A 23,309-nucleotide genomic window follows, 5' to 3' on the forward strand; every position below is an offset into this window, starting at 1 on the left:
TCATAAATACATTAAGGACAAAAGGGTAACTAGGGAGAGAATAGACAAGTAAGGCAGTCCATCTGTGGAGACACAGGAGACTTGGGAGATACTAAACGAGTATTTTGCATCAGTGTTTACTGTGGAGAAGGTCATGGAAGATATAGAATGTGGGGAAGTAGATGGTGACAGTCAACATGGTTTTGTGCATGGGAAATCATGTCTCACAAACTTGATCGAATTTTTTGAAGAAGTAACAAAGAGGATTGATAAGGGCAGAGCAGTAGATGTAATGTATATGGACTTCAGTAAGGCATTCAACAAGGTTCCTCATGGAAGACTGTTTAGCAAGGGTAGACCTCATGCAATATAGGGAGAACTAGCCATTTGGATACAGAACTGGCTTGAACGTCCAAGACAGAGGACAGTGGTGGAGGGTTGCTTTTCAGACTGGAGGCCTGTGACCAGTGGTGTGCCACAAGGATCAGTGCTGAGTCCACTGCTTTTTGGCATTTATATAAATGATTTGGATGTGAGCATAAGGGGTAGAGTTAGTAAGTTTGCAAATGACACCAAAATTGGAAGTGTAGTGGACAGCGAAGAAGATTACCTCAGATTACAACAGGATCTTGATCAGATGGGCTGAGGAGTGCCAGATGGAGTTTAATTCAGATAAATGCTAGATGCAGCATTTTGGGAATGCAAATCAGAGCAGGACTTATACACTTAACGGTAAGGTCTTGGGGGGTGTTGCTGAACAAAGAGACCTTGGAGTGCAGGTTCATAGTTCATTGAAAATAGAGTCACAAGTAGATAGGATAGTGAAAAAGGCATTTGGTATGCTTTCCTTTACTGGTCAGAGCATTTGAGCACAGGAGTTGGGAGGTCATGTTGTGGCTGTACAGGACGTTGGTTAGGCCACTTTGGAATATTGTGTGCAATACTAGTCTCATTCCTATTGGAAGGATGTTGTGAAACTTGAAAGGGTTCAGAAAAGATTTACAAGGATGTTGTCAGGGTTGGAGGATTTGAGTTACAGGGAGAGACTGAACAGGCTGGGGCTGCTTTCTCTGAAGCGTCGGAGGCTGGGGGGTGACCTTATGGAGGTTTATAAAATCATGAGGGGCATGGATAGAGTAAATAGACAACATCTTTTCCCTGGGGTGTGGGAGTCCAGAGCTAAAGGACATTAGTTTAGGGTGAGAGGGGAAAGATATAAAAGGGACCTAGAGAATGAGCTGCCAGAGGAAGTGGTGGAGACTGGTACAATTACAACATTTAAAATGCATGTGGATGGGTATGTGAATAGGAAGGGTTTAGAGGGATATGAGCCAAGTGCTGGCAAAAAGTGGGCGGCACGGTGGCACAGTGGTTAGCACTGCTGCCTCACAGCGCCTGAGACCCGGGTTCAATTCCCGACTCAGGCGACTGACTGTGTGGAGTTTGGACGTTCTCCCCGTGTCTGCGTGGGTTTCCTCCGGGTGCTCCGGTTTCCTCCCACAGTCCAAAGATGTGAGGGACAGGTGAATTGGCCATGCTAAATTGCCCGTAGTGTTAGGTAACGGGTAAATGCAGGGGTATGGGTGGGTTGCGCTTCAGCGGGGTCGGTGTGGACTTGTTGGGCCGAAGGGCCTGTTTCCACACTGTAAGTAATCTAAAAAAAAGGGACTTGATTTGGTTAGGTTATCTGGTCGGCATGGATGAGTTGGACTGAAGGGTCTGTTTCCATGCTGTATATCTCTATGACTCTATGTAACAGTTGTTTAAATAAGCTGATCTAAAAATGTTACATTTGGCATGTGCTCTGATCCAATCAGCACCATCACCTGCTAATTTTCACTCCAGTATCTTGTAGTAGGGACAGAATATACTTATGGTAGCACTTGAAAGGAAAGTGAATTTACCTGTGCTGTCGTTTGTACTACTTAGTCAGTAACAGCAATAGCTGAAAATGTGTTGCTGGAAAAGCGCAGCAGTTCAGGCAGCATCCAAGGAGCAGGAGAGTCAACGTTTCGGGCATGAGCCCTTCTTCAGGAATCCTCACTTTCTCCCAGTAACAGCAATAGTTGAGTAGACAGTTACCAATGGGAAGTAAAGAGGGTCTTTCACTAACTACTTACCTCTTGAATAGTTTTGCCAAAGACATAGGTGCCTTGATCTGGGAAATCACCGTTCAGGTATGCCAGAACTCTCTTGACATCTGGTTGACTGTAGAGAGGCCTTTGACTGGAGACCAACTTGCTGTGAAATGAGGGGTATTCCTTCTTTAGCATAGCATGGACTTCTGACAGATGCATCTAAGCGATACAGATATCGATCAGTTAATGGGAGAGTCAACACCATTTAAAATGTGCATGTGTGCAACAGCTGAGAATGAAGCAGGCAACATCCCAATGAAAAATCCAAAACAAGAACTTTTGAGACAGATGGGCTAGATTCTCCCCCTCTCTATGGCATCCTGACAAAAAAAAGATAAACTGTGTATAACATCTATGATGGGATCAGAACATGTCATATGATGTGGAAGGTACTTCATTGAAAATAAAAGGGTCATTGGCTACATTAAAATCTGGACCGATTGCCATTTGAACGTTTTAGGTCAGCGATTCAGCATTTTTTTTACCCTCAGAGGATTGTGCAACTTTGGAACTCTCTGCCAACGTAGTCAGTAGAAGCAGAGTCATTTAATATTTTAAGGCAGAAGTAAATTCGTGTTCAGCAAAGCAACCAAAGGTTTTGGGAAAAGATGGAAATATGGAAATTAAAACACAAGCAGATCAGCCATGACATCAATTGAATGGTGGAAAAGGCTTAATGACTGGGATAAGTAGCTTACTTCTGTTCATTATTTGTATGTTCATATAGATATGTTTAAGCATTGCATGATCACCAGTAGTTCCTCAACTTACTTCTATATTTAAAATTAAAGACACTGCTCGACAAATACCACAAATAAATAATTTGTTTAACTTCATCACAATTATGAGCTTGGCCCCAATGAGAGCAAATGTTATCAGGATGGCAGGAAATGTAATACTTTGCTACCCACATTCCAGTGGTGGCATCAAACACTTAAGATTAAGGAGAATGGAGCCAAAATTTAAAACTTCCTCACCACTACCTCAATATTTGGTTCAATTTCATAGTTGAAAAGCAGTTAGGATTGCAACAATGTGACATTTTCCATTTCCATTTCCCTTTCTCTTGACAGCCTTCCTGTTTGAACCTGCCAAATCACTCAGAGTAGTCCTAAATGATCTGCACTTCTTTGCTCCTCAGACCCAATTAATTTAGAATCTTCACCGACATTTCAGAGAGAGAAGGCTATCAGTCCATCAGTGTATGGATTACATTTGAAACCTCATTTTTGAAACTTAATGGTCAATGTTCACAACTGCTCAGTCACCAGTCATCAAAAATAAATGAAGTTGCACATCATACTGACAGTGAGAAGGTTTTTGGCTGAACCTGATTGCTCTTTTGTAACCATCAGAACTTTAGGTGTATTTAAGAAGCTTTTATAACCTCTCAAAAGTGCACTTAATACGATGGTGAAGAGAAAGAAGATTTGACTTTGTATAACTGGTTTGAAAGATTCCTGAGAAATAATTCCAAATAGTTCACACATTTTGGAGTGCCATTATTGTAACATAGCCAAATGCATAGTAAAATTCCACAATCAGCAACACCTCAAATGATCAGCTTATTTTCTTTATGATGCTTGCTGAGAGAACCATTTTCCTCAGGACACCAATTGCCACTGTGCATCAGATTCTTCGAATCAAATTAAAAAGTTTTAAAAATTAAAGGTTGACTTTAATAACTTATGTCAAGAATAGTACACTTCTGATAACAAGGCTTTCCTTTGGAGTGTCATTCTAAGTCATTTGCTTAGGTCGTGGAAATGCTTGAACCCACAATGCTCTGGTTCAGAGGTAAGAGCACTATCAACTGAGTCAAACTAAGCTTTTAGAAAAATCCTTCATTTGACCATAGAGAGAAGCAATTACCTCCATACTTTGTACATCTTCCAGGAGTTTCACCTCCTCTGGTGAAGGTTCTGTCCACCCTCCTGCTACGGCTACTGGCTGAATTGAACTCTTGGTGGGCACCATGCTAGCTGGTCCCATTGATCCCACTCGCCTCCCTGTAAAAATTAAGCGATTGAGGTGGAACTTCACTCTCTGATTCTTTCTCAGGCAATGTAACTTAGGTAATGCAATCACCCCAGTTTCAAATGAAGAAAAAACTAGAGTACGAAAGTGTCAGGACATTGGTTTGGATCAAGGTAGTCTGTTTTTTCAATAAGGCATAATGGCCCACTATATGCAAATGGCCTAAAACCTATTTTAGATGCAAACTGTAGACACTGGTTTGAATAATAATGTTCAATTAATGAGCACTTCACAGTGATGCTCAAACATCCATTTCACGTCTGAAAAATGAAGGTTCTGTCATCAAATTGCCAGCCCAAGCAACGTATCAATGAAAGGGATGCAGGTGACGAATTATGCAACAGGATTGACTCTCAGTGTGCACAACAGCTTTCTCTGTTTCATTACCTTGAATATGACGCATTTTGTGTTTCATTTTATTAAGATCAAACAGAATTTTCTGCTTTTGCAGCCACTGTTTCCGTTGCAGTTTTAGTCTTCTGTTTGATTCTGAAATTAGAAGGCAGCCATGGTTACTATTCTACAGATTACAGCTTTCCAGGTTATATTGACCGAGGCATTTATAAATTACTCATACACTGGAGGTGTCTGAGATTAATGCTTACTTGGCAGAGAAACTGCTGATTCAAACGAGGTTTTGATGTTAGCAGATCTCCTGAGGACCTGGCTGAAATAATAGAGAAGTTGATGTGAATCCCCTCTTCTGCCCTGAAGGATATATTTCTCAGATTGTTAGTGTTGGTGCAAAATGGGCAAAATGCAAAACTATGAGTCTACTTCCATTGTGGAAGTTGAGGAAAGTACATTGTGAATGTAATAGAATGTGAGAGTAAATATGTGCAAATAAAGTGCATGCCTGTGAGACAGATTAAAAGTGAATGCTTGAAAAATTGAAAGTGTTATGTTAGAGTGAGTATATGTGTGAACGTGACAGAGCTATGACTGAGTGTTTTACTATGATGTATATATAAACATACGTCAGTGTGTTGTAGATTGTGAATTGACATTTGTGTGTGAGATGATGTGTGATAGTGTATGTTTGACAGTTGAGTCGTATAGAGGCAGAGTTCTTAATGGGGATCCACAGATTCCTAGCTTTCTGAGTAAATATTTCAATATGAGTTCACTAGTGGCTCTCTATCTCCACCACACAACTAATTTAAGGTAAATTTGGTCTCAGTTCCCAAAGGTTACAGAATTCAGTCCAACAAATTTTACTTTCCATTCATGAATCATTGCTTAGTAGCACTGGAGAATCACATCAGTTCTCGGCTGCTGCACAAGTCGTGAGGAAGTCAAATTCTGTGCTTAGTCCTTCATTGATGAATTGCAATAAGCATTCACATGGATGGAAAATGACAAAACCTGTAGCCCTGATGACATTCCAATTGAAGTCTTCAAAGCAGGTGGTCCTTTGCCCACATTAAGACTCCATGCACTGACCCTGCAGGTTTGGAGGAAAAACAATTCCCATTTGATTTCAACACTATGATAGTTGTGACTATTTTTGTGAAGGGAGGTAAATCATGCTGTGGAAACTATCAATGTATTTCTGTTTTCCAAATCAGAGAAGATTCTGAAAAGCATTTTCCTGAATAGCTTCCTTCCTGAAGCTGAGAGAATCTTGCCATAGATACAATGTAGCTGAGGAGCTTTCCAGAGGAACTTCTGACATGGCGAATTCAGAAAAATGTTGAGATTGACAACAGAAATTCTTTACTGTATTTATCAACTTGCCTTAAACATTTGATTCAGTAGTTGCAAGGCTCTGTGGGTTGTTCTCCAGAGATCTGGATGTTTAAGAAACCTCATCACAATTGTGCAACTGCTTCATGACTTTTTCATTCACTCATGAGATGTGCGCCTCTTTGGCTGGCACAGTATTTATTATCAGTCCCAAATTGCCCTTGAGAAGGTGGTGGTGAGCTGCCCTCTTAAACCACTTAAACCTCTTAAAGACTACCTGCTGTGGTTTGATACACAATGCTACTCAAGAATGAATTCCAGAATTTTAACCCAGAGAAGATCAATCACCTCCAGTGTGCATACCAAATGTTGCTTAGATTGAAAACTCTTCAACCTCTCTTATCAAAGTTAACTAACTGCCATTGTCATTCATCACCTACAATATGACTACAGTGATTTTTCCCCAGATTGACAAGAATCTTTTCAATTATGCATAGATAAGATTCAATCTGCCTCTAAATATTGCCCAAATAAAACATAGATATCAAACCGAAAGTGGTTCATCAGATATTCTATCTGTCATACGTGTTGGACGAGAAACCTCTTAATATACGGAACATCTCTCACACCTTGACAGGCACCTCTCAGAAAAGGCCACCACTGCTGAGAAGATCCCATATAGAACAGCTGTGCCAGCTCTACATTGACAACAATGACCTCCACAAGTCAACAAAATTCTGAGTGCACAGAGCAGTTATTCTCACTGCTCCTAAATAGCAGTGATGCCTGTATTGTATATCAGCTATATCTAAGAATGCTAGAACATTTCCATTAGCAATGCCTCCTCCATTTAACAAGAGGATGCCAAACAAGCTGTAGTGTTCATTTGAAATCAGCTCTACAAGCATTTAGGCAAAATTCTTACAAACCCAATTATATACTGATTGGATAATGTCCAGATCGAGTCATAGAAGTATACAGCACAAAAACAGACCCTCCAATCCGACCAGATATCCTAACTAAAACTAATGCCATTTGCCAACATTTGGCCCATATCCTTCTTAAACCTTCCTATTCATAAACCCATCCTGATGCCATTTAAATGTTGTAATTGTATCAGCCTCCACCACTTCCTCTGACAGCTCATTCTATACATGAACCACCATCTGTGTGAAAAAGTTGCCCCTTCGATCCCTTTTAAATCTTTCCCCTCTCACATTAAACCCAAGCTCTCTAGTTTTGGACTCCCGCACCCCAGGTAAAAGACCTTGTCTATTTATCCTATCCATGCCTCTCATGATTTTATAAACTTCTATATCATTACTCCTCAGCCTCTGATGCTCCAGGGAAAATAGCCCCAGCCTATTCAGCCTCTTCCTATAGCTCAAACCTTTCAGCCCTGGCAATATCCTTGTAAATCTTTTCTGAATCCTTTCAAATTTCACAATATCCTTCCTACAGCAAGTAGACCAGAATTGCACCAGAGTTGACTGAAAAGTGTCTCCCCCACCAAGTCCTGTCTTTCAATTGGAGTGACTGACAATCAACCTCATGTTGACAGTCTACCATTTACAGGCACAGTCTACCAACCACAGTGACAATGTACCAATACAGTAACAAATATTGATAATATACAAACTTCACAACAACAGTCCACCAAGCTCTTGTGACATTCTATCAATCGCATTGACAATTTACCAGCTTCACACTGATGGTCTACTAGCTTCATAATGACAGTCTGGCAATCTATTTGATTTGAGGTGGCACTGTGGTTCAGTGGTTAGCACTGCTGTCTCATAGTGCCAGGGACCCAGGTTCGATTCCAGTCTCTGACAATTGTGTGGAGTTTGCACATTCTCCCCGTGTCTGCATGGGTTTCCTCCAGGTGCTCCGGTTTCTTCCCACAGTCCAAAAATGTGCAAGTTAGTTGCCTTGGCCCTGCTAAATTTCCCATAGTGTTCTGGAATGCATAGGTTAGGTGCATTATCCAGAGGAAATATAGAGTGGTAGGGGAATGGATCTGGGTGGGATACTCTTTGAATGGTCGGTGTGAACTTGTTGGGCCAAAGGGCCTGTTTCCACACTATTGGGATTCTAAAAACAAACTATCAATCTCACAGTAACACTCGACTGAGCAAGCAACAGTTCATCAATTAAATGTAACTGAAGCAGGAGGCATTTAAAGTAAATAATATATGTTGTGCCTTTTGAAGACAATGCTACATCTAAAAAGATTTATGTTTAGTAACAGGTTTTGCATTAAGTAAAGTAAGAACAATATATAAATATATTTAATTGCCTAGCTACTTTATCTTTTGCATGTAAAAGTACTTGTGTTACATTGTGAGGTCAGTGTAATTTTTGTAACGTGGGAAAAGGGACTAAGCAAAGGCAATTTGACATCCAGATTACCGTGTCATTGACTGTCCCTCGATTTGTGAGCTAATGCCACACTTTGTCTCCCAAAACATTTCCTCAGTGACAGGAAATTCATGAATCAGACTAATGAGTGTCAGGTTGTTCCTTGTTCTGGACATGAAGGAAGTATCATTTTAGTTCCCAAAACATAATGTACCATCCTTCTTGAAGATAGTTACAGCTATCACATTCCTGAAGTTGTTGTTGGGGACAGGGGGAGTTCATGTCATGATGCTCAGCAGGTGTTCTCTTCCAATGCACACATGCTTGATATTCTATATTTGCCTTTGGGAGTCAACCTTGAGCTGATGAAAAGCTGTCTTCTTGAATTAAGAACTTAGGTTGTTCTGAAATGGTTCATTTTCATTCTGGGAGATCAGATATTTGAGCATCACTTTCATTGAACTGGTTCCGGTGACAATGATTGAATCTAACAGTCTGGGCACGGAGTCTAATGCAGCTGACTTTATTTGATGCTGCCATTGGGGATATGTGAAGATTTTCCAGTTTGGTTGTCCTAAGTGATAGTGCAGCTGAAGGGAGACGATGAATCTCACCTGTTGCTATAAGGAGAGAAGGTTACGGCAGCAAAGTGCTCCCAGTCATCATCGTTGGATACATCACCAAACCTTGACCACCAAACTGTCAAGATCAGTGGGACAATGACCATAGTTCAAGGTCCCAACCTTAAATAATGGCATCAGCAGGCTTCTATCAGGATCCATTTACTAACTGACATGGCGAAAGAAGATCAGTAACAGGCTGCAACTTGGCAGTCTCTAGTCAAGAATCTGTACGCAGATGTCCTGATGCCTGTGTTGGGCAACAGCATTTGTTATTGAGTAGTACTTTCTAGGATACCCTCTGCTCACCCCAAAGAGGAAGGGGCTAGAAAAGTTGCCCGAACAATAACCTGACACATATTCTGCTAGCTGGGATCCCCAGTGGGATTACCATATTTGTGGTCAAAGCAAGAGAACTCTAAATTTCACAATTTGGAATGTTAAAATGGATAATATGGTTAGAAAGCAGGAACAGGATACTGAATTGAATGATCAGCCATGATCATTTTGATTAGTGGAGCAGGCTTGAATGGCCGAATGGCCTGTTCCTGCTCCCATATTCTATATTCCTTTGTTTCTATATTAGCAAATTATATATGTGGCACCGACATGGGGTGTTGCCACAGAAAATCCATGACAACACAAAATTAATTACAATGTGACTATTGTGTGGGCATCTGTAGCTCATCTGTTAACACAGTCAGAAACCAAGTTTGGAGGCTAAAGTGGCACACTGTACTTCAATGATAAATGTACACTCGTGCAAACCCCTAATGTCTTTTGAAAGTTGTAAATAATACGAAAGTGCCACTTAAATTTGAGTACAGTAGTGGACTAGCACCTTTGAGAAATGGTGACCCACAATCTCAGGATGGATGCTGGACATTCAGTTTTACAGCAAATTAACCATTTTGAATTGTAAGTATTTTGGTAATGCAGGGAAATATGCTGAACAACTATGGTCAGTGGAAGCTCCCATAAACAAGAATGTGTTAATGACCCTGATGATGTGTTTTTAGTGATGCTGATTGAGGAATAAATACTAGCTGGGTTCCTGAAGACATGTGACCTCGTCTTCATGACAAGGATTATTTATGTCCAGCACATGAAGGCATACAAGTCCTCAGTTTAACTTTACATTCTAAAATATATATCCAATAGTGGAACACTTCCTCAACAATCAAATATCAGCTTCTTCTAGAATCCAAATAAACCCCCAGCATTCTGACTTAGACATACGAAGAGCAGGTAGCAGGCATCATTTTCTAACTAACATATGAACACATGAATTAGGAGCAGGAGTAGGCCATTGAGATGCATGAATGCTCAAGATTCCTAAAGAGCTGAGCTGCAATCTTTCATAGGATACTATGTAATGTGGAACCAGGAGACTCTAGGATGGTGCACCTTGCCCTCCTGCTTTCATTGCCTAGCATTAGCTTGATCTTCCTGTGGCGTAGTTGAATGTTTTACTCCTACCCTAAATCTAATTTGACAAGTTGCTCTTGGCATTATTGAGTAGCTCATTGACTGAATGCAAATCAGGCTTGGACCACACAATATTTCAGGGCTCCTGGTGAACCCATTGGATGGAGTGCTGAGGGTGATGAGCACACTGACATAGATACAAACAGAAGTGAGTCCAAATTCTTTCCAGTAACCACCTCTCTACCCTAGAAGAGGCTGAGAATTTATGTACTGCACCAGAAAATCACACAGATGGCTGTCAGATCCTGCTAAAGACCATTTGGAAAGGGATCTGTTTGAATGGCTCTTCACTTTCACCATCAACCAAAAGAGCCTAGCGATGGGTTGTGTTGAGTCCCAAATTTGGAGCCTTCAATCATCTTTGGCATGATTAGAATATGGAACTTACTACCACTTAGAGTCGCTGAGGTGAACAATAGTTTGATGCATTTGAGGGAAGCTAGATCAGTACATGAGGGAGACAGAAATAGAAGGATATGTTGTTAGAGGTGGAGATCGAGTAGCAGGCTCAGGTGGAGTGTGAAAAAACAGTTTGGATCGGATGGGTTAAAAGGCTTCTTCTATGCTGCTCTTTGTAAAAGTTCGACATAGCAGGCACTTTAGAAATCAGCAGTTTTTACTTACTAAACTGAGTACTGATTATCTCCAGAACAGTTGAAAACACACAGGTACATAGGGCCCTCTAAAGGTATCTGATGGTACTTCTGGTGTTCGGATATTAACGCCACTAACTGATATTGAAACAAAGGAAGATAATTAAATTAGTTTGCTACTGCAATCTCATCAAAACTTTATACAATTGCAGAAAGATTCTTCACCCCTGTACTCTAATCCTTTCTCAATAAACGCCAACATGCCATTTGGCTTCCTAATTGACACATCTGCATGTGAGCTTATAATGAAAAAGGCACCGGTCTAAACTGCGGTCAATAGTGACACAAACGGCCACAAAGAAAGAGCACACAAGGATTTAGAGATGGACTTTCAATTCTCCTTTTCCAACACCAGTTTAAATCTGTTGTCAAATCAAGGAGTCTCCAGGTGTGTAGCAAGATGTGTAAACAGACAATCATACTGAAGTATTTTCACAGGCAGTAAAACTGAAAATTAAAAAGCAGAAGGGACTTTAATATTATTTTATATGTTAAAATGGTGCAATAACTAATTATAATTAAAGTAACACAGAATAAGAGATTATAATTAAATTGACATGGAATAAGAACTTATGGAAGGACAGAGCAAGAAAAAGAAAGAATAACTGGATCATTCCAGGTTGTCAGTCTGTGCCTCGATGGCTACTACATGGATCAGTGCTTGGGCCCATATTAGGCAGCATCCATTTAATAATTTGGATGTGAGGATCAAATAAAATAAAGATTTGCTGGCCACACAAAACTGGGATTGTAAATTTGTGGGATGGATGAAAAGAGACTTCGAGGAAATTAAAACATGTTAAGAGAGTGGGTAAGGAATATGGCAGCTGGAAATATGTGAAGGTAAAAGAAACAGAAATGTGATTATTTCTTAAAAAGTGAGAGATTGGAAGTGTTGACATACAAATAAATTCCGGGTGCTTTGTTCATTATAAGCTCACATGCAGATGTGGCAATTAGGAACCCACATCTTCCTTGGCTTTTATTGAAAAAGGATTAGAGTACAGGGGTAAAGATTCTTTCTGCAATTGTATAAACCCTTGATGAGACTGTACCAAAGATATTATTACAGTTTTGGTCTCCTTTCTATTGCCAAGTATAGAGGGGATGCACCATGGGTTTACCCTGGGATGATTCCTGGGATGGCAACAGTGCGTTATGAGAAGAGATTGAGGAGACTGTGCCTGTGTTCTCTGTAGATTAGAAGAATGAGAAGTTACATTAATGCGGCCTACCAAATTGTCACAATGATTGGCGGGATTGATGGAAGAAGGACATTTACCAGAGATGTGATGGTGGGCATTTACAAAATGGAAGAATTTGCAGAATTATGAGATGCAAAGCAACCTGAATGTCCTTGTGCATGAATCATAGAAGTTTAGTACATAGATTTCAGCAAGTCATTAAGAAGGCAAAATGAAATGTTGGCCTTAGTAGACTGGAATTAAACTTGGTGTCCAAGATCTGCTATTTGTAAGGTCTGGTGAGAAGAATCGAGTAATTTTTAATCTATTTTTCTAATCAACCTGTGCAGAGATGTTATTGTACACCTCTGGAGCAGGTGGGACTTGAACGCAGGCCTCTTGATCCAGGGGTAGGGACATTACCGCAAAGAGTCATTGAGTATTTTAAAATCACCGTATTATAAGTTCAATGGTACTGAGGTTGATTTGGTTTGACTTGCTATCCGTGTGCCATAACAAAGCAGCACAGCCAGTAACAGCAAGACAGCAGAAATGCAAAATTAAATACGAGGGCTCGATGATGTCATATAGAATGCTACTCCACTGAAAATTGTGTGAAAAAGAATGTTGGTGTCTGACTCCACCATTTAAATGGATTGAATAATGTGAAGGCCCTGAAGTAACTTCACTACATGATCACCAACAAAGTCAGATTGTTTTTCCTTATTCAGGTGTGCATGACTGGTGTACCATGCATTGGTCTGAGGTAACTTCTTTTCCTTTGCAATTTAACACCATGATCAGTAATGATTTATTATGACCTTGGCCGTTTGCATATTTCAAAATGTTTGCTAGCATCCGAACACCTGTATTTGTATTTAAAACTCAGACTTTGCCTAGTGTGTTTCATTTTGGCAGTTATCTATCTCTTTGCTCATCACATATCTCATGGATTCCCCTCTGTCTTTGAAGTAAAATATCCTGTCATTCCCTTCACTACTATACATAGTGACAGATATACCATCAACAAGATGCATCAAGATACCTTCAAAAGCCCTTCCAAATCCACAATCTCTATCACAGGGAGGCCAAGGTGAAAGAGTCATGGGAGCACAACATCTGCAAGTTTCCCTCCAAGTCGCATACCATCCTGACTTAGAGCTACAGTATATTGTTCCTTTATTGTCACAGGATAGAAATCCTGGAATCCCCTTCTTAGCAGCATGGAGGGTAGCCCTATATCCACAGTACTGCAGCAGTTTAAGAAGACAGCTCATAACCACTTCCTCCAGGGCAATTGGGGATGAACAATAAATGCTGGCCCAGATGGCGACCCTCACATCCCATGATCAAATTCAAAAAACCTGAGAAAATTGGTTTATTTGACTGGATAAGTCATGCTCCAATGTTATTAAACCTAAATATTTTCCAGATTTTGCCAGGTTTTTTCACTGATCTCATTCCTCAAATCTCTGTAGTGTTCCACAAAAATGATGATTTGTTATTCAGTCATTGAAAGCACAGAAGCAAACCTTCATCAGAAAACTCCAGAGAGGATTCCTTCCTGAGCTTTTCAATCATGTTAGATTCACTTGTATTTGAATGTGAGCTATATGTTATGTAGCAATCCCAAGCAAATTTTTTATTGAATTCATTTGTGGAATGTGGGCATCATTGGCTAGGCCAGCATTTATTGCCCGTCCCTAATTCCCCATTTAAGAGTCAACCACATTGCTGTGAGTCAGAGTCACATGTAAGCTAGGCCAGGCAAGGACAGCAGTTTCCTTCCCAAAAGGGCATTAGTGAACCAGATGGGGATTTCTCCAACAATTGACAATGGTTTTGTGACCATCAATAGACTCTTAATTCCAGGTTTTTATTGAATGTATAATTGCAATATTTACCATGGCAGGATTTGGACCCAAGCCCCTACAACATGACCTGAGACTCTGGATTAATAGTGTCAATACCACAAGGCCATTGCCTCCCCAGTAGCAGCCAATTGTCTGAAGGATAAAAGATCAAACTGGTCGGCCAAATAATATGTGAACATCTGAAAAAGACCCTTACAAATTGCACTGCAGACCACTTCTGTTGGGAAGACATTGCAACTGACCATGTCATGTAGAGATAAGCACTTAAATTTCAGCATATTTCAAACAGCATCTACACCAAATTCACAACATCCAACCTGCCCAATGAAAGGCCGAATGTGGATTGGACCGAAGGGTCTGTTTCTATGCTGTACATCCCTATGACTCTATGACTCTACGTGTCAGAAGCTTTCCTGAGCACCAACATTGACTGCATGAACTGCCCACTCTGTGAACATCCATGCCAAACCTGCATTGGACTCCCCAGCCATGAGGATCCAGAGAAGACAATGAAATAGTTTACAATTTTGGCATTTGCAAACAATGAGGAGTTTTCCATGATATATTTTACAATATAGGGACATTTGGCATTGACTCCCTCCAGGCTACTTTGCTACTTTGTCTTAATGAATGCTACCAGAAAAAGCGTAATAAGTTAAATGAGACAATAAGCTGCAGGATTTATTATATTTCAAAAGTAAGCACATTCCTAACCTGTAATTAATTAATCATTTCAGCAGCAGCCGAGAATATGCCTCCCTAGAAAGTAGTCACTTGTTTTAAATAGTGAAATATTTATCACATGCTGTTCCGCTGTGTTTTGCAGTTTTATAGATATCTTTTAATCAACTTGTTCGGTGAAGTTGTTCCGTAGTTTTATATCAGTGAATTTGATTGCCAGGTGGTTGTTGTAAATTTTCTGTTAGAGCTAAAACGTTCATTGTTAAAAATAGTGCAGCACAGAAATCCATGAGGAAGAGCTGTTGTAAGGTTTGACTGCACCACAGATATTTCTTCACATCTGCACCTTTGGGTTCCACTTCCACAGGATGTAATAAACTAAAGCATAATCATATGCACAATGGATCTTTTTTCACAGACAGCATAGTATGGAATACCAATGTAAGCTCAAGTGCTGAAAATAATTGGTGTGGCAGAATGTGACTGATGTTCAACACTGCTCCCTAAGCAGGAAGCTGACGAAGACGCTTTCTGTTGTTATACCACCCTCTCAATTTTTAATAAACTTATTGCAATGTGAATTGGTTGGTCTGCGCCCATTTAATACTATTTCACCAAGTCAAAATGATTTTGTTTGCACCTTCCTTAATGTATAGCTCAACTCTGACATTCACATTGATTATATATCCTTTTATACCCTTGCCTGGACAAACCATACTCATCTCAGATTCAGTGTATTAATTAGACTAGCATCTATTGACTGTTGAGGTAGAACATTCTACACTTCATCCACCCTTTCCAAAGGAAGTATTTCAGAACTTATCTCCTGAATAGCTTTGCTCTGCCGTTTAAGTTATGTCCCTTTTTCATGGAGACCACACCAATAGAAAACATTTTGCCCCACCTGCTCCATCAATTATTTTCATAATCCAGAAAATCTCAATTAAATCATCCTTAACTCCCTAATTTGCACCAATCAGGATAATTTACAGGAATATCCCATCTAATCCCAAACCACAAGTTATTGAGGGATAAAATTCTGCTCAAGTTTCCAGGCAATTCTTCTTAGCCACCTGAGTATTTTCAACAGTTTTCTGTTTCAAATGCAAAAATATTGGGCTATGTAATGAAGTGTTGTGTGAAAACACTGCATGAACGCCAAGCTACACACATTTTTAAAACTCAAATTGGCAAATAGTAAGTTCTTACCACTCAAAGGCACAAATGATTCACCACAGGAGACCCAGACCTCTACGGGATTCCTGACAATGAGGCTAATGAGTTCAGTGTCTATACTCTCCAAGTCCTCTGTGGTGATCCTGGGTAATCTCTGTACCAAATGGTCAGTCCCATGGGTCGATGGCTCAGCCCAGTCTAGGAGTGGAAACATGAATCACAGTAATCAACTATGTTGGCAAGTGAGTGTATGATAAAAGACAACCTGACTGATATTCCTTTGGTTTTCATTCTATTTGCATCCATCCTAGAAGTGGAGCAGTAAATGGCCTCAAAATAAAGCACCTATTCACCCTATTGTTTACATCCTTTCTGATTTTTCACCAGATTTGCTAGCTGAAACAGGTGTTATTTGTGGTTCAGTGGGTAGTACTCTCATGTGAGTCAGAAAATTGAAGGTTCAATCCCCAACTCTCTGAATATGAATGCATAAGGTAATACAAATACATGACTGAAGTGTAACATCCTTACTTTTATGATCAATTCCTCTCATAATAACAGATAGCATCCCATTAACCTTCTTAATCACTTACTGTACCTGCATGCTAACATGTTATGACTCATCTACTAGAACACTTGGATCCCTTTGCAATTTCAAAATTTACAATTGTTTTCCACTTAGATAATTCTTAAAAAATTATTTTTGCCAAAGTGAATAGCACTGCACTTGATCTGCCAGATTTTTGCCCTCTTACTCAACCTGTCAATAATGGTCTGTCAGCTCCTTATGTCCTCTTCAAAACATACTTCCCTCTGTGTCATCTGTAAATCTGTAAATACTAGGCTGCACTCCTCCCACCTAAGCCATTGAAGTAAATTGTAAACTGTTTAGGTCCTAGCATGGATTCTTGTCACATTATGCCAATCAGAGAACCCATTTCTACAAATTCTCTGTTTTCTGTCAATTGTCTGTTGATGCTAGTAAGACAGTAAGGTCATAAAACATAGGACCAAAAGAAAGCTATTTGACCCATCAAAACCTCTCTGCCATTTCCTATGGTCACTGTCAATATCCCCACTCTCAATGGGCCAACATTAACTAGCCACTTACTCTTTATACAACTATAAAATTACTTTTCATTGTCTTTTATGTCTCTTGTGAGGTTTTTTTTCATAATCCCTCATCATCATTCTTATAAGCCACTTTATGGCCCTTTGTTGGTCTTTGTATCTGTCCCATTCTTTGGGATCTGTACTGTTCTTTGCAATTTTTCCTGCCCTTACCTCCTTAGATACCCATTTTTTTTTGTGAGGTGAAGCTTTTCCTTTCCATGGATACAAATTGCTTCTGAATAGCATTAATGTTTCTTTGAACACCCTCTATTCTTCCTCGATTGTTTTACTTGTTAGAAGTGCTTCCCAGTTTACCATGGACAATCTCTGCCTCATCCCATTAAAGTCGACCTTATTTAAATCCAAAATTCTAGTAACTGATCTTTGTTTACCTCTCACAAACACAACATGAATCTCAATCATATAATGATCACAAACTATTAGGGCACTATTTAAATCAGACTCATTGCTCATTACTAGATTCAATATAACTGTCCCTTTGTCGCATCAGAGACATATTGCCGTAGGAAACTATCCTCAACACATTCAAGAAATTTACGTTTCCGGGAGATGCTTGTCTATCTCTCCCAGTCTATGTTAAGATTAAAATCCACATTAATACTACTCTGCTTTTGCTACATAACTGCCTAATTTCAGCCCTCATACAACATAACATCGCTGAGCAGTGACCAGCAGCCTATATATTACATCTATTGTGGTTTTAGCTATTACTTATTGTGGTTCATCTGTTCCACCCATAAGGTCTCCAGTGGGCACTTACCTCTCATTAAATCCTCCCTCACTATAAAAGTAATTCTGTTTCTAATCAACAATGTTACTCACCTGCTCTGCCATTTTCTCTATCCCTCCTGTATACTTTATGATCTGATATATTTAGTTGCCAGTCCAGACTAACCCACAGCCATGTCTTTGTAATGGCTACTATATCATAATTTCCAATTTGAGTCTGCGTCTGAAGCTCATTTAGTTTGTCCCTTACACTCCATGCATTTGTATAAAGAATTTTGGCTGCATACTCTATCATGCCCTCCAGCATCTTATTATTTCTCCCCCCTGCTTTTCTAAATACACTTTTTATAGTTGCATCTTGTTCATTAAGCCAGCCCTACCTGTTCATCCTATTAACCTCTACCTTCTGTCCACATGCTGACCTCATGCTCTGGTACCCACTGCCCTGCCACACTAGTTTGAACCCTCCTCAGTGGTATTAGCAACTTCCTGCAAGGATATAGGTGCCTCTTCAGTTTAAGTCATTTATATCAATGATTTGGATGTGAACATAGGATGTATTGTTAATAAGTTTGCAGATGACACCAAAATTGGAGGTGTAGTGGACAGCGAAGAAGGTTACCTCAGATTACAATGGGATCTTGATCAAATGAGCCAATGGGCTGAGGAGTGGCAGATGGAGTTCAATTTAGATAAATGTGAGGTGCTACATTATGAAAAAGCAAATCAGGACTTATATGCTTAATGATAAGGTCCTAGGGAATGTTGCTGAACAAAGGGACTTTGAAGTGCAAGTTCACAGCTTCTTGAAAGTAGAGTTGCAGATAGATAGGACAGTGAAGAAGGAGTTCAGTATGTTTTCCTTTATTAGTCAGAGTATTGAGTACAGGAGTTGGGAGGTCATGTTGTGGCTGGACAGGACATTGGTTAGACCACTTTTGGAATACTGTATGCAATTCTGGTATCCTTCGGGGGGGTTTAAACTAATTTGACGGGGGATGGGATCCAGACTTGTAGTCCAGCAAGTAAGCTAGCTGTTTGTCAGGATGTCCAAGAATGTAGGGAGGCTGTGGAGAAGGTAGCACTGACAGGGAATATTTGTGGACACAGAGATGGGCTCAAGTGCGTATACTTCAACGCAAGGAGTATCAGAAATAAGGTGGGTGAACTTAAGGCGTGGATCGGTACCTGGGACTACGATGTTGTGGCCATCACGGAAACGTGGATAGATGAGGGACAGGAATGGTTGTTGGAGGTTCCTGGTTACAGATGTTTCAGTAAGATTAGGGAGGGTGGTAAAAAAGGAGGGGGGGGTGGCATTGCTAATTAGAAATGGTATAACAGCTGCAGAAAGGAAGTTTGAGGGGGATCTGCCTTTGGAGGTAGTATGGGCTGAAGTCAGAAATAGGAAAGGTGCAGTCACCTTGTTGGGTGTTTACTATAGGCCCCCCAATAGCAGCAGAGATGTGGAGAAACAGATTGGGAAACAGATTTTGGAAAGGTGCAGAAGCCACAGGGTCGTAGTCATGGGCGACTTCAACTTCCCAAATATTGATTGGAAGCTCTTTAGATCAAATAGATTGGATGGGGCGGTGTTTGTGCAGTGTGTTCAGGAAGCTTTTCTAACTCAGTATGTAGATTGTCCAACCAGAGGGGAGGCCATATTAGATTTGGTACTCGGTAATGAACCGGGACAAGTGATGGGCTTGTTAGTGGGTGAACATTTTGGTGATGGTGACCACAATTCTGTGACTTTCACCTTGGTTACGGAGAGAGATAGGTGCGCACAACAGGGTAGATTTTACAACTGGGGGAAGGGAAATTACGATGCTGTAAGACAGGATTTGAGGAGGATAAGTTGGGAGCATAGGCTGTCAGGGAAGGATGTGGTGGAAATGTGGAACTTTTTCAAGGAGCAGATACGACGTGTCCTTGATATGTATGTATCTATCAGGCAGGAAAGAAATGGTCGTGTGAGGGAGCCTTGGTTGACGAGGGAGGTTGAATGTCTAGTAAAGAGGAAGAAGGAGGCTTACATAAGGTTGAGGAAACAGGGTTCAGACAGAGCTGTGGAGGGATACAGGATAGTCAGAAGGGACCTGAAGAAAAGGATTAGGAGAGCTAAGAGAGGGCATGAAAAATCCTTGGCGGATAGGATCAAGGATAACCCCAAGGCATTTTATGCGTATGTGAGAAACATGAGAATGACGAGAACGAGGGTAGGTCCGATCAAGGACAGTAGTGGGAGATTGTGTATTGAGTCGGTGACCAAGCATGTGGATGAGGGTAGAGCAGTGGATGTAGTGTACATGGATTTTAGTAAGGCATTTGATAAGGTTTCCCATGGTAGGCTTATGCGGAAAGTCAGGAGGCATGGGATAGAGGGAAATTTGGCCAATTGGATAGAAAACTGGCTAACCGGTCGAAGTCAGAGAGTGGTGGTAGATGGTAAATATTCAGCCTGGAGCCCAGTTACAAGTGGAGTTCCGCAGGGATCAGTTCTGGGTCCTCTGCTGTTTGTAATTTTTATTAATGACTTGGATGAGGGAGTTGAAGGGTGGGTCAGTAAATTTGCAGATGATACGAAGATTGGTGGAGTTGTGGACAGTGAGGAGGGCTGTTGTGTGCTGTATTGTTCTATGTTCTATGTTCTATGTTCTTATTGGAAGGATGTTGTGAAACTTGAAAGTGTTCAAAAAAGATTTACAAGGATGTTGCCAGGGTTGGAAGATTTGAGCTGAATAGGCTGAGGCTGTTTTCCCTGGAGCGTCAGAGGCTGAGGGGTGACATTGTGGAAGTTCATAAAATCATGAGGGACATGAATAGGATAAATAGACAAGATCTTTTCCTTGTGGTAGGGCAGTTCAGGACTAGAGGGCATAGGTTATGGCGGGAGAGGAAAGATATAAAAGGGACCCAAGGGCCAACTTTTTCACGCAGAGGATGGTGCATGTATGGAATGAGCTGCCGGAGGAAGTGGTAGAGATCGGTACAATTATAGCATTTAAAATGCATCTGGATGGATATATGAATAGGAAGGGTTAAGAGGGATATGGGCCAAGTGCTGGCAAATGGAACAAGATTAGATTAGGATATCTGGTCAGCATGGACGAGTTGGACCGAAGGGTCTATTTCTGTGCTGAACATCTCTATGACTCTATGAATCTCAGTGCAACTTATCCTACATCCACAGATCCCATGTGCCCTGAAAGAAATCTCAATGATCCAGATACCTGAATCCATCCCTCCTACACTAGCTCTTTCACGAGGTATTGAGCTGTACTGTCTTCCTATTTCTGATTTCCTTGGCAAGTGGGACAGGGAGTAATGTTGAGACTACAATCCTAGAGGTCATGCTTTTTTACTTCCGGCTTAATTTCCTAAATCCCTTTTGCAGGAACTCATCACCCTTCCTGCTCAGGTCATTAGTTCAAATATGGACCACAATCTCTGGCTGTTCACCTCCCCTAAGCCTGCTCAGAGACATCCTTGACATTGGCACCAATTTTACAAAAAGGGGCCATTCAGTCCATCTTGTCCATGCCAACCCAAAGACACCAAGATGGCCTTTCTAATTCCACCATGCTGCACACGGCTCATAGTCCTACAGCTTAAAGCACTTAAGGTGTAGACATAGATACTTATGAAAAGAGTTTAAAGTCTCTGCCTCCACCTCCCTCTATGTAAAAAATAATTCCTTATGCTGCCTCTAATCCTTGTGGCACTTAGCTTGAGTCTATGACCCTTGGTTTTTAAGCTATATGTCAAGGGAAACAGATATGACTCATCAACTATAGCCTATAGTTTTCTGTTTTTTACCACCACCTTCCCTGAATAGAGCGGTTGTAGTTGCTACCTTCCTGGAATCTTTCTGGAATCTAATGACTTTTTTTAAAAAAAAGTAACATTAATATATCCATTACCTCATTAACTACCTCTTTTAAGACCACGGGATAAAGCCCTTCAGGACCCAAGGACCTGTCAACCAGCAACTCCATCAGTTTGTTTAGTGCCATTTGTTTGGCTTGTAATTTCCTCTCTTTCTTCCACTTACTGATTTACAGCTGTGTCTAATACTTTTTATATCCTTTGTCAGGAAGACAGAAGCAAAACATTTGTTATTTTTCATCTGCCATTTCCATATGGCCGACTGCCAATGCTCCACTCTCACTCTACAGAAGACTAGCACACACTGCATTTATTCTTTCCTTTTTAAGGATACCTGTAAGAACTCTTGCTATCTACCTTTTATATTTCCAGCGAGCTTCCTCTTAGATGTTAATTCTTTCTCTTGCTTAAGCCTTGGTTTCTCTACCTATCTTTATATTCTGACCAATCATCAGCTCTGCCAATTATCCGGGCACATTTAAATACTTTTTTTACTGGGCAGCACGGTGGCACAGTGGTTAGCACTGCTGCTTCACAGCGCCAGAGACCCGGGTTCAATTCCCGACTCAGGCGACTGACTGTGTGGAGTTTGCACGTTCTCCCTGTGTCTGCGTGGATTTCCTCCGGGTGCTCCGGTTTCCTCCCACAGTCCAAAGATGTGCGGGTCAGGTGAATTGGCTCAAGCTAAAATTGCCCGTAGTGTTAGGTAAGGGGTATGGGTGGGTTGCGCTTCGGCGGGTCGGTGTGGACTTGTTGGGCTGAAGGGCCTGTTTCCACACTGTAAGTAATCTAATCTATGTTTTATGATTTCCTTACTTCCTTTAGTTGGCTCTTTATCAGTTACCCAATATCACATACCAAGTCCCAGAAGCCAGTCTGTGGCTGCTGAAGTAATTTGAATATAAAATGATTGACATACCTTCTTTGATTTCCTCACTTCCCAATTCCCTCAGTCTTCCACCCTCATCTTCATCATTTTGTTTTGTTTTGGATTTGTGTTCTTGCAACGTCTCGTTGACTGCCCATGCTATCAACTCAGATAGGGTCAGGATCAGGATCCCATCAGCTGTGTACAGTCTGCATGCCGGTCTGGTGAGTGCTAGTCTTTGAGTGCATGTGGTAAGCAACTAGATTAAAACAACCAGAAAAGATAAAGGAAAATAAATAGCGCAGGAATGGGGGGAGCATAATTATTAACATTGACACAGTTTGTGAGACATTCTTTGCTCTTCAAAGGGGGAATGAATTTCTTTAAATTCAATAACACAGCACTGTGCAACAATGATGAACAAATTTAAGCCTAGAAATTACATTGTTGACAAGAAAATCACTTAATGAGCAACTTAGTTGTTCAAATGATTGGCAGCACTAATTTTAAGGATTAAATGGTAATACTGTGTACTAGCCATTGCCCATTGCCAGTAACAAACAATTATGTGCCACTCAGGCATTTCACTCGGCAACACTGGGACTTCTTTGGAATTAAGGTTCCCAAGACCAAAGCCCCACCTGCAGAAAAATCTATTGCCTGGCAGTGCCATTAGCAAGGTGGTACAGCACCCACATGAGCCCACAGATGAGTGATAGCTGAGGAATAGTGGGGGGTGGGGGATGTCATGCAGCTGAAGTTGCAGAGGAAAGGGAAATGGAGTTGGCTCTCAGTACTTCCTGCCTTTCCTAA

At 40.8% G+C, this 23,309-nt stretch overlaps 1 protein-coding gene across 1 annotated transcript in view; it reads right to left on the minus strand.

Moving 5' to 3' along the window:
- LOC132824312 (doublecortin domain-containing protein 1-like) overlaps positions 1-23,309 on the minus strand; it is a 115,382-nt gene that overhangs the window by 9,879 nt on the left and 82,194 nt on the right. The window contains exons 11-15 of the mRNA XM_060838658.1: positions 22,548-22,755; positions 15,911-16,075; positions 4,542-4,643; positions 3,990-4,126; positions 2,100-2,276 (exon numbers count right to left, since the gene is read on the minus strand). Coding sequence (XP_060694641.1) covers positions 2,100-2,276; positions 3,990-4,126; positions 4,542-4,643; positions 15,911-16,075; positions 22,548-22,755 — 789 coding nt within the window. The remainder of the gene's footprint in view (positions 1-2,099; positions 2,277-3,989; positions 4,127-4,541; positions 4,644-15,910; positions 16,076-22,547; positions 22,756-23,309) is intronic.

The sequence above is a fragment of the Hemiscyllium ocellatum genome, chromosome 18 (assembly GCF_020745735.1).
Source record: "Hemiscyllium ocellatum isolate sHemOce1 chromosome 18, sHemOce1.pat.X.cur, whole genome shotgun sequence".
NCBI classification, from domain to species: Eukaryota; Metazoa; Chordata; class Chondrichthyes; order Orectolobiformes; family Hemiscylliidae; genus Hemiscyllium; species Hemiscyllium ocellatum.